The sequence below is a fragment of the Cherax quadricarinatus genome, chromosome 49 (assembly GCF_038502225.1).
Source record: "Cherax quadricarinatus isolate ZL_2023a chromosome 49, ASM3850222v1, whole genome shotgun sequence".
Classification (NCBI taxonomy): Eukaryota; Metazoa; Arthropoda; class Malacostraca; order Decapoda; family Parastacidae; genus Cherax; species Cherax quadricarinatus.
This window is the reverse complement of record NC_091340.1, coordinates 25,123,285-25,135,916: the sequence shown is the minus strand read 5'-3', so window position 1 is coordinate 25,135,916 and position 12,632 is coordinate 25,123,285. Positions and strand designations below refer to the sequence as shown.

At 39.3% G+C, this 12,632-nt stretch overlaps 2 protein-coding genes across 7 annotated transcripts in view; one reads left to right on the top strand and one right to left on the bottom strand.

The window, feature by feature from the left end:
* pont (RuvB-like helicase pontin) overlaps positions 1–1,755 on the top strand; it is a 97,256-nt gene extending 95,501 nt beyond the window's left edge. The window contains exon 8 of the mRNA XM_070095271.1: positions 210–1,755. Coding sequence (XP_069951372.1) covers positions 210–369 — 160 coding nt within the window. The 3' untranslated portion in view covers positions 370–1,755. The remainder of the gene's footprint in view (positions 1–209) is intronic.
* LOC138854115 (transposable element Tc1 transposase) overlaps positions 1–12,632 on the bottom strand; it is a 93,031-nt gene that overhangs the window by 46,903 nt on the left and 33,496 nt on the right. For 2 of the 6 annotated variants that reach the window (XR_011393325.1, XR_011393327.1), the window contains one exon: positions 3,295–3,686. The exons of 2 other annotated variants lie outside the window; for them this stretch is intronic. The gene's annotated coding sequence lies outside the window, so the exon portion shown is untranslated. Of the gene's footprint in view, positions 1–3,294; positions 3,687–12,632 lie in introns of those variants that run through there. 2 more of the 6 variants (XR_011393324.1, XR_011393323.1) reach the window with 2 other exon arrangements.

The following is a 12,632-nucleotide window of genomic DNA, read 5'->3' as shown; positions in this document are numbered from 1 at the left end:
GTATCTCATTGTATAAACACCGACATAACTAATTCCAATTTTTGGGTATTAAAACATTGACTGGTGGTGTACAGGTGACATTCAGCCACAATGACCCCTCTTGTAATTGATAGCCTTTTAACCCACTAGTCCAAGTACCTTTCATCATTCAGTGTTTATCAAGGCTTTTCCAGATTTTACCTGATATCAGTAATTGATGATATTTCCAGGTATGCTGTCAGACTGTTGACCCCATCATATGTTATGGCCCAGCAAAACGGGAATGAATCTGTGACGGCAGAAGATGTTAAAGAAGCAGCAGATCTCTTCATAGATGCTAAAACATCTGCTCAAATGTTAGCAGAGAATCCCCATACATTTATGAAATAGAATGGTAATATATCATTATGATAATGTAGCATCAGTGTATCATTATACACAACCCTCATATTATGTATAATGATGTAGTGTCAGTTTATCATTATGGTAATGTATCGTTAATATTACAGTAGAACCCCTGTATCCATGGTTTGCCTTGGCCTGAAAATAACCTTAATGATGGCCCCAAAGAGCAAAAGTATAGTGATGGTGGAAGTTCTTCAAAGCCTACGATAAGCCGTGAAGTACTTCCCCTCAGTAAAAAATAAAACGATACTTCTCTACTTATTGTGCATAATTTATCAATTAAACTTTATAATAGGTATGTATAGGACTTGTATATAGGGTTCACTACCATCCACAGTTTCAGTATCTGTGGCAGGCCCTTGGAACGTATTCCCCATAGATACAGGGGTTCTGCTGTATTGTATTAATGGGAAAACACCACTTTCTATTTAACTTATTTCAGTAAATTAAAATTTGAGATTACATTATTATTATTATTATTGCAGTCATGGCTAGGGGAGCTCTAAACTTGAAGGTCATATACAGTGCCCAGGAAAATGGAGTTAACCAGGTTGATCCAAGGAAGGAGAGGGTAGCTCTACATTCTTTGGATCAGACTCCCTTCACTAAGGCATGAGGGCAACCTTCATGCCTCCAGGTAATATAAAAATACCAGTGAAAAATAGAAAAAGAAAAAACAGCTGAGCACTTTCATGTGCTTACACCTCTTCAGTGTGTTTAAGCACATGAAAGCACTTGGGTTTTTTTTTCTATTTTTTCACTATGGTATTTCTATATGCAAACACACGATTATTGTAATTTCTTAAGGTAATAATGTACCTTCTGCATATAAAAAAACAAGTGCTGAGGCAAGCATTAAATGCTTGGTAAAACATTATATCATTGTTGCTGATTTGTTTTGTGTTCATGTTATTGTATGTACTTGTACTTATTTATCTTCCCTGAATAATAATTGTATACAACTGAGACCTAAAGATAAATTATTTGATGAATTTTCTTTTTTACAACAAACTGGCTGTATCCCACTGAGGCAGAAAAACGAAAGTTTCCCTTTTTAAATAGCGCTTCTTTCATAATTTCTTTTAAATTTAGTAATTTATGCAGAAGGGGTTACTGTCCCCTTGCTCCCAGCATTATATTCACCTTTTATGACACACATGACTTATGATGAATTCTTTTTTCACTCTCCCATGGAGAACTGTTTTTACAGCTTTAAAAAATGGCATGCATGAGGGCAAATAGGAAAAATGTGACAATTTCAGATGTATGAACTAGATAGGTTACTAAAAGCAGTAACAAAAATATATGCACAATTTAGGGTATGTAGAAGAGAACTGGATTATTCCTAATAAAAGCAAGATTTAAATAAAATGTGTCATGTCTCTATGCTTAACATTTTATAGATGGGGTTGTAATAATGCATTTAAATGTTTGGTAATGTACCTGTTGGCAGCAGTGGCATTGGTAAGGAGGGGGGAGGGGGGGTTCAGTCACCTAAATAATAATAGATTCAAAATAAGTGTCCTAGCCTCCCCTACCAACCAGATAACACTCCACCCAAGACAGGGGTAGTGTTGAGGCATCTGTGAAGAAGTGTCAGTGTAAGCAGAAAGACAAACACACCAGAGTACATGGTGTGAGGCATGAGGTTTAAATGTTAGTGAGGAGGAAGTTGGAGGCAGCAGAGAGGCACGTTTCAGAGCTGTGTGGTGTAATTATGCAGATACAAGTGGAGATATTAGAAGGTGGTATGAAAGGTATAATCGAGTTAGCTGAGGAGGGTTGTAGAGATAATTGTCCATTTAGAAAGGCAGAAGCAAAATATGGTGATCAAAAATGGTGTATAAATTAGGGATGGAAGGAAGGTCAGAGATCACAAAGTGTTGGCAGGAGGGGCTTAATGAGGCACACATGTCTTAGATTGATTATAATTATGGGGGAGCATTAAACCTGTAGGATTATACAGCACATGTGAGGGGGGGGGATGGAAGATATTCAGGCTCGATTCAGGGAACCGGAGCACAGATCCAATTCCCTAGATCAATTATTATAATCAAGGGGGAAGTGCTAAACCTGGAGGATTATACAGTGCCTCCCCTCAAGGAAGGTTCCTTGATGTTGGTGAGGGGCTCTTGATTTAGGGAATTGGATCTGTGCTCCAGTTCCCCGAATTAAGCCTGAATGTCTTCCACATCCCCCCCCCCCAGGCGCTGTATAATCCTCCGGATTTAGCGCTTCCCCCTCGATTCTAATAATAATAATATACAGCGCCTGGGGGAGGGGATGTGGAAGGCATTCAGGCTTAATTCAGGGAATCCCTAGATCAAGAGCCCCTCACCAGTGTCAAGGAATCTCCCTCAAGGTATGTCTTAGATTGAAATGGAGACAAGTGGTTTTGGATTTTCTTTAGTTTAGCTAGACTATGAGCAAGGGAATATTTATGGGATTCTAAATAACCAGTTAGCTGGACTCAAGTCAATCAGGTTAGAACTATAGTGTCAGCACTCTGAAGGTGTGCTGGGGATGTTGAAGGTCATGATGTCTGCAGTTTTAGTCAGATACTTGTTGACTGATTCATGGTGAATGTGTTTCCTTTGTGCTACTAAGGCAGTTTATTGCATTTTACATTATTGTAATTATGGAATAAAGAGCCGTGACAAATAATTATAAGAGCACTAAACCTACATGGGTCATTTGGCACACACTAGTCATTGCTGTATTATTATGGAAAACAGCTAAACACACAGGGGAGTCCTAGTGTGTGGGCAGTGAAGGTTTGATCCAAGGAAAGTGTTGAATGACCCACATTAGTGTTTTTAGTTATAAAAATAAAGGAATGGAAGGGTAACTCCCATTCCTTGGATCAAATTGCCCAATCGTCCTTTGATGATAGGGCTCTCCCAGGTAAACTGTTATGTAAGACTATTTAGTAGACAATAAAAAAAAAAATTCATTTTACTGATTTATTGAATTAGGAATTATACATTCTTTCACAATAGTAAATGCATAATTTATAATGTTCATATTAAAGTATCAGATTTTATGAAATTTCATATATGAAATAAACAAGGTGCCATCAAAAATTTCCTAGACTACCTGCAAGAAAAATATACAGGCTTACCTAGTTCCCTAGTTGCCGGTGTCTGCTTGGAAGTGCTGTTCTTGGGAGGTTATACACTGATCTTAGCAACTCTGCCACTTTTCCAAACACTTTTGGAAATTTTCTTTCCTAATGGCATTTAGCACAGCCTGCAGTTCCACTTGACTCTTCTCCACCTCATTAAAATGCCATCCCTCGAGTGCTATTTTTATTTTTGGGAGAAGAAAAGTCACAGGATACTAGATTGGTGGAGTAGGGAGTGTGGGGGATGACCACCATGTTTTTTACCAGCAAATGCTGGACAGACCCGTCATTTATAAACTAATCATTGGACACCCACAATGCTGGATTTTTCCTTCTAATGTCTTCCCTCATATGTCTCAGAACTTTGATGTGAAAACTTTAACTGTCTGCCCTGTTGGAACAAATTACTGAAGAAAGATTCCCACTTTGTAAATATGTAATATATATATATATATATATATATATATATATATATATATATATATATATATATATATATATATATATATATATATATTATTATTTTTTTTTTTTATTATCACACTGGCCGATTCCCACCAAGGCAGGGTGGCCCGAAAAAGAAAAACTTTCACCATCATTCACTCCATCACTGTCTTGCGAGAAGGGTGCTTTACACTACAGTTTTTAAACTGCAACATTAACACCCCTCCTTCAGAGTGCAGGCACTGTACTTCCCATCTCCAGGACTCAAGTCCGGCCTGCCGGTTTCCCTGGATCCCTTCATAAATGTTACTTTGCTCACACTCCAACAGCACGTCAAGTATTAAAAACCATTTGTCTCCATTCACTCCTATCAAACACGCTCATGCATGCCTGCTGGAAGTCCAAGCCCCTCGCACACAAAACCTCCTTTACCCCCTCCCTCCAACCTTTCCTAGGCCGACCCCTACCCCGCCTTCCTTCCACTACAGACTGATACACTCTTGAAGTCATCCTGTTTCGCTCCATTCTCTCTACATGTCCGAACCACCTCAACAACCCTTCCTCAGCCCTCTGGACAACAGTTTTGGTAATCCCGCACCTCCTCCTAACTTCCAAACTACGAATTCTCTGCATTATATTCACACCACACATTGCTCTCAGACATGACATCTCCACTGCCTCCAGCCTTCTCCTCGCTGCAACATTCATCACCCACGCTTCACACCCATATAAGAGCGTTGGTAAAACTATACTCTCATACATTCCCCTCTTTGCCTCCAAGGACAAAGTTCTTTGTATATATACATATACATACATATACATACATATACATACATATACATACATATACATACATATACATACATACATACATACATACATACATACAGTGGACCCCTGGTTTGCGAAGCCATTGGTATCCGATAAATCTGGTATCCAAAGCATTATATCGCAAAAAATTTGCCTCGGTTCCCATTACAAAACCCGGTATGCGATACAATTCGTACGAGACGTGGCCAGTGTGCGTGCATCTAAGGATACATTCAGTACATTCTATATTATCCATATTATCACTGTTTTTGGTGCTTGTTTCTGCAAAACAAGTCACCATGGGCCCCAAGAAAGCTTCTAGTGCCAACCCATCGAGACCAAGGGTGCTAATGACTATTGAAATTAAGGAAATGTGTGCAAAGTGGCTTGAAGTGCAAACCTTTTTTGATGAAAATCACCCTGACACAGCTACTGCAAGCCGTGTTGGCAACCTGTACACTGACAATGTTGTGAACCACTTTAGGAAAGTCAAAGGAACGAGAGGTACAGGCCTCTATGGACAGATATGTTGTGTGACAGAAGTCCAGTGACTCTCAAGCTGGTCCTAGTGGCATTAAAAGAAGAAGGGAAGTAACCCTGGAAAAGTACTTGCTACCTCAAGTCCAAATGGAGGGGGATTCCCCTTCTACACTTTAAAAACTTCGACACTCTCCCCTCCTCCCATCCCATTAATCACCAGATCTTCATTAACCCTTTGAGGGTCCGTCCCGTAGATCTACGGCTTTCCTTTCAGGGTCCAAACCGTAGATCTACGTCATGAGCTCAGCTCACTCTGATAAACTGTGAGTGGTACATTTGGGCCTAGATATGAGAGAATACATCTATGTGGTATGTGTGCACCACATAAAACAGATCCTGCAGCACGCTGTGTATAATGAGAGAAAAAAACTGAAATCATGATTTTTCGATTAAAACAGCGACTTTGCAGTGTTTTTTCTTATGTTTTTTATAGTTTTATTTGCGATTTCTTGGTCTCATTTGATAGAATGGAAGACATATTACAGAAATAGAGATGATTTTGATTGGTTTTCGCACTGGAAATGGCTTGAAACTGAGCTCAAAGTAGCGGAAATGTTAAATTTTTGCCGATATTCAAGAGTAAACAAACGACCTCACACATCTAATACACGTCAGCTGGTGGGTCTAATATACATTCACAAATATGGTGATGATATTTATACAATTATTACAGTATTGCATAACAGTAAATCTTCTATTTTTTGGTGTGAATAAAAATTCATTATGTGAATAAAAAATCAAAATGGAATTTATTTGTAAAGCCTCAAAACGTAACTAATGAACAGAGGAAATGTTAGTTTAGTTCCAGGAATACCTACATTGTTTATTCTGGACCCTGTTTTGAAATTGGAATATTTTGAACTTTGTGTTAAATTGGCCAAATTACCAATTTCTGATCACTTTATTTTGTAGTTGAAACAGTTGACTTGGTGATTTCTTGTGCTCAATTGATAGAATAGAAGTAATACTAATGAAATAGCTAAGAATTTGGTTGACTATAATAATGTAATTGGCCTAAAATGGGAGTCAAAGTCGGCAAAATCTCTGATTCATAAATATCGCTGACACATCAAAATTCGCGAGAGCATAATTTCGTCAATTTTCCATCAAATTTCGTACTTTTTGTTTTATTACCTTCACAAAAAGATTCTCTACCATTTTATAAGAAAAAATAGCATTTTTTTTTTTTAAATTCTTGGACACTGGGGCACCACTTCAGATTTGGGCCTTGGACCCTGAAGGGGTTAAAGGTAAGTGTCAATTATTCTATTGTGATTATTCTATTGTTATTGTAATTATTATATTGCATTAAACTTAATATATCATGTGGTAAAAGTTTTTTTTCATACTTTTGGGTGTCTTGCACGGATTAATTTGATTTCCATTATTTCTTATGGGGAAAATTGATTCGCTTTCTGATAATTTTGGTTTACGATGAGCTCTCAGGAACGGATTAATATCTTGAACCGGAGGTCCACTGTATATAGAGGATGCTTTTGACACTGCTCTTGACTTGGCATGCCTTATTTGACCTGGGTGAGCTGGAGCTTTTCCATTGTGAAGACTAACTGAAGTTGGGTATCTTTATTGATGAAATGTTTTTGCCTACACAGTAGGCTTCTTCAGTCAAATACAAAGGGAGCAGTAGTAATGAAATAACGATGTAATTAGTCCATCAACCTTGGAGAAAAAGTATTTGAGGTGGTTAGTCTCTCAGGCTGAAGAAGAGTTGAGCTCCATGGTCTGGAAACTTTCCAAAGTTTCAAATGTTTTGAAGTTATGTATATTTTATATACAGTATTTTTGTATTATGATGGTGTCTAAGGGAAGTTGTGATAAAAAGTCATAAGGCTCTTACTTAAATGAATTCTAAGGAGAAAGTGTTGCAGGAAATTAAAAGTGCTACACCAATAAACACTAGTTATCAGAAAAAGTGAAAGCCTTACTGCTGACATGGAAAAACATTTACTGGCATGAAATGAAGATCAGACTAGTCCTAATGTGTCTAAGCCAAGTCATTATCCAGCCATCTCCTGGCTTGGTACAACACTACCTGGCCTCTCACTATACATAAGGTCGAAAATATTTTAAGGTAAGTAATGAGTGTACTGTATATGCATTGCTAACTTGATATATCATAGTATCAATATGTTATCATTTATATGCATTTAAAAGTGAAAAAAGGGAGATTCACTTTACGGCAATTTTTGCTTTAAGGCGGTAGCCTAGAACCTAACCTGCTGTACAAGCGGGGACTTCCTGTATCACGTATATATAAACTAATTGATTCATATTTTCATAAATTAAATTCTAAATACAAGATTAAGCCTGCAGTTAGGATTAAGTCCTGTAATTACCTGGTCATTATCATGTCAATACTTCAACACTATTAAAATTACTTCCACTGAAAATCCAAAATAATCACATCTGTTAAAAAAGCTTATTAACACGCATAGACCCCCAAAACCCTCTCCAGGTAAACGTCAAAAAAATAATTATCACTTTAACCTCAACATAAAATTATGTTATGGGCATTACAAGAGGTTATAATTACACCTTTGAATAAATACTATGTTAAGTAGAAGGACACAAGGGCAACTAATGCGACATTTTATTGTAGCAATGTTTCGCTCTCCAGGAGCTTTGTCAAGCTGTTACATTAGCTGCACTTGTGTCCTTTTACTTAACATTTTCAGTAATTCTACCAACATTAATGAATAAATACTAGCCATAACAGCGGCACAAAACAAAATAATGACCATGGAAGGTATGAGAGACATGAATTAATGATCAAACAAAAATTTACCATAAAAGGATAAAACAAAATATTGACCATATAATCATATAATAAAGACAAAAAATAATGACAAAATATATATCTATACTGGCCATAATGGTTGCACAAGACAAGATACATAAATATTGACCACAAGAGCTGGAAGAAAATAATGATCAAACAAATAATGACCCTAAAACTTACACAAGACAATAAAGCTCAGAAAAATTGACCTTCAGTAATACACAGCATAACCAGATACACAAATAATTACCATAAAATGAACAAAAAACAAAATGATTAAACAATCATTGATAAAAGCTACATTATACAAAAAAAATTATCAAACATGTATAAAGTTCATATAAGCTGCAGTAAACACAGTGACTAAACAAATACTGACCATAATAACTTCATAAGCAACAAAATAATGAGTAAAAAAATCCCAATTGACAGTAGTTTATGGCATCTCACATACTTAAGTATTTTAAGATCATTTTTCTAGACACTATGAAATGGCCTTTATGTGGAACCTCCCACTGTTTGCGAATTACCTTTGTAACATTGATGATGCACTGCAGTGGTGATGACAGTAGTGATGGTAACACATTACTGTGTGTCACCATCACTACAGGGTTGTAGAAGTGACACACTGTAGTGATGGTGACACTCAGTAGTGTGTCATACATTCAAACACACACGCATACATTCAAGCATACGCACATACAACCACGTATAGGCGAATACACCACACAAACATGAGCACACATACATATGCACATATATACAGTGTACATGCATACATGCAACAAAACATAGATGCACACACATTTTATTTTGCTACATTATAATTTAATGAGCAGGATGAACTCATGGTGTTGTGGGCACTGAGGCAGGAGGAGGCTGGACTTACACTGACATGAAATATTGGGATCATTCACACTGAAATTCATCTAGTTTTGCTAGATTATCATCATAAAGCGCTAAACCCACAAGGGTTATACAGCATGGTGTTGCTACATTTTCTCATCTCTCAGTGTACAATTTTACAACATTTTTGGCTTCAAATTTTCAACTCTGAACTATTACTAAGTGAAGTACTCAGCTCTATTTCTTGGAGTCAATTCTTCCCGAAATTGATTTTCATGCGATATCTCGCACATTGAGCCTTTATGTGGAATCTCCCACTGCTTGTGAATAACCTTTGTAACACTGATGCACTGCAGTGGTGATGACAGTCAGTAGTGACAGTAACACATTAATGTGTGTCACCATCACTACTGGGTTGTAGAAGTGACACACAGTAGTGATGGTGACACTAAGTAGTGGTGACAAACCTATATACAGTACATACCTTCAGACACACACACACACACACACACACACACACACACACACACGTGATGGAATATGTAATAACAAAATGCAAGGAGGCAGTGGAAAGGTTTATTCCCAAGGGCAACAGTAACAACGGGAAGACCAGAACGAGCCCCAGGTTTACCCGACGGTGTAAGGAGGCAAAAACAAAGTGCAATAGAGAAAAGAAAAAGTACAGAAGGCAGAGAACACATGAAAATAGGGAGATCAGTCGCAGAGCCAGGAATGAGTATGCACAGGTAAGGAGGGAGGCCCAGCGACAGTATGAAAATGACATAGCATCGAGAATCAAGACTGACCTGAAACTGTTGTATAGCCACATCAGGAGGAAGACAACAGTCAAAGACCAGGTGATCAGATTAAGGACAGAAGGCGGAGAACTCACAAGAAATGATCAGGAGGTATGCGAGGAGCTGAACAGGAGATTTAAGGAAGTTTTTACAGTAGAGACAGGAAGGGCTGTGGGAAGACAGCACAGAAGGGAACATCAAGAAGGAATATACCAACAAGTGTTGGATGACATACGAACAACTGAGGAAGAGGTGAAGAAGCTCCTAAGTGACCTTGACACCTCAAAGGCGATGGGACCGGACAACATCTCCCCATGGGTCCTTAGAGAAGGAGCAGAGATGCTGTGCGTGCCTCTAACCACAATCTTCAACACATCCCTTGAAACTGGGCAACTACCTGAGAAATGGAAGACAGCTAATGTAGTCCCCATATTTAAGAAAGGAAACAGAAACGAGGCGCTAAACTACAGACCTGTGTCTCTGACATGTATTGTGTGCAAAGTCATGGAGAAGATTATCAGGAGGAGAGTGGTCGAACACCTGGAAAGGAACAAGATTATAAATGAAAACCAGCATGGGTTCATGGAAGGCAAATCGTGTATCACAAACCTCCTGGAGTTTTATGACAAGGTAACAGAAGTAAGACACGAGAGAGAGGGGTGGGTAGATTGCGTTTTCCTAGACTGCAGGAAGGCCTTTGACACAGTTCCCCACAAGAGATTAGTGCAGAAGCTGGAGGATCAGGCGCATGTAACAGGGAGGGCACTGCAATGGATCAGGGAATACCTGACAGGGAGGCAGCAACGAGTCATGGTACGTGAAGAGGTATCACAGTGGGCGCCTGTGACGAGTGGGGTCCCACAGGGGTCAGTTCTAGGACCAGTGCTATTTTTGATATATGTGAATGACATGATGGAAGGAATAGACTCTGAAGTGTCCCTGTTCGCAGATGATGTGAAGTTGATGAGAAGAATTAAATCGGATGAGGATGAGGCAGGACTGCAAAGAGACCTGGACAGGCTGGACATGTGGTCCAGTAACTGGCTTCTCGAATTCAATCCAGCCAAATGCAAAGTCATGAAGATTGGGGAGGGGCAAAGAAGACCGCAGACAGAGTATAGGCTAGGTGGAGAAAGACTACAGACCTCACTCAGGGAGAAAGACCTTGGGGTGACCATAACACCGAGCACATCACCGGAGGCACACATCAACCAAATAACTGCTGCAGCATACGGGCGCCTGGCAAACCTGAGAATAGCGTTCCGATACCTTAATAAGGAATCGTTCAAGACACTGTACACTGTGTATGTTAGGCCCATACTGGAGTATGCAGCACCAGTCTGGAACCCACACCTGGTCAAGCATGTCAAGAAGTTAGAGAAAGTACAAAGGTTTGCAACAAGGCTAGTCCCAGAGCTCAGGGGAATGTCGTACGAGGAAAGGTTGAGGGAAATCGGACTGACGGCACTGGAGGACAGAAGGGTCAGGGGAGACATGATAACGACATACAAGATACTGCGGGGAATAGACAAGGTGGACAGAGATAGGATGTTCCAGAGAGGGGACACAGGGACAAGGGGTCACAACTGGAAGCTGAAGACTCAGACGAGTCACAGGGACGTTAGGAAGTATTTCTTCAGTCATAGAGTTGTCAGGAAGTGGAATAGCCTAGCAAGTGAAGTAGTGGAGGCAGGAACCATACAGTTTTAAGAAGAGGTATGATATAGCTCAGGAAGCAGAGAGAGGACCTAGTAGCGATCAGTGAAGAGGCGGGGCCAGGAGCTGAGTCTCGACCCCTGCAACCACAATTAGGCGAGTACACATGCATGTAAACACGCACAGGAGATGTGATGTGACAACCCCAGTAAACTTTGGCATATATTTTCTATTATTCAAAGCTCCTGGAGAGCAAAGCATTGCCACAATAAAATGTTGCATGTAGTAGCACTTGTGTCCTTTTACTTACACACACATTTTCTATTTGTTTTCACTGTTTCATGCACAAAAGCACGACTGTGGCAAGGAATAGATACATTTCGGCCACAATTATTATAATCAAAAAGAAGCGCTAAACCTACAGAGGTCATACAACACAGCAGGGCAGGGAAGGGTGCAGGGGTATTGGGTAGCAAGAGGGATTAAGATTATTAATGTTATTGAGTGAAGCGAGGTAGTGGATAGTGCAGGGGTAGCGGGTAGCAAGAGGTTGAAGTATAAAGGGCTGTGAGGAGTGCTAGAGGTATCATCATCAGAGTTTGTGCAGCAAATCAGCTGTTAAAACATCAATGAGAGTCTAGGTTAAAGGGTGTATCAGCAAGGAGGGAAGGTAAAGCATGGGCAGTAGAGCAGTGACGACGGAGGCAAATTCTGCATGCTCATTGATAGTGGGAAGTCCAACAGAATATGGCTAACAGAAACTGGAACCTGACAATTCTCACAAAGTGGGACAGGGCACCTTTCCACGAGATACCCGTAAGTAAGATGAGTATGGCCGATGCGAAGACGGGAGAGAGTAGTCTCCCAACCTTGACACTGATGACAAGACGACAACCAGGAACCTACACAGTGGAACCTCAAATATCGAACTGCTCCCAACTCAACCAATTATGTAAGTGTATTTTTGTAAGTTCTTTTATAAGTGTATTTTTGAAGGTCTGAAATGAACTACACCTACCATCCAACTTATGACCGAGTTCGGTTCCGAGAAACCAGTCGTAAGTCGAAATGGACGTAAGTCGAACTTTACTACTGAATATCAACATAACATTTTTGTAATGACTATTTTGTTTTATTTTGGTATTTCATGTTTTACTTTACTTTTTATGTTGTTAGTACTGTATTTTATACTGTAAGGTTTAGGATAAACTGTGTACAACACAAATAGTTG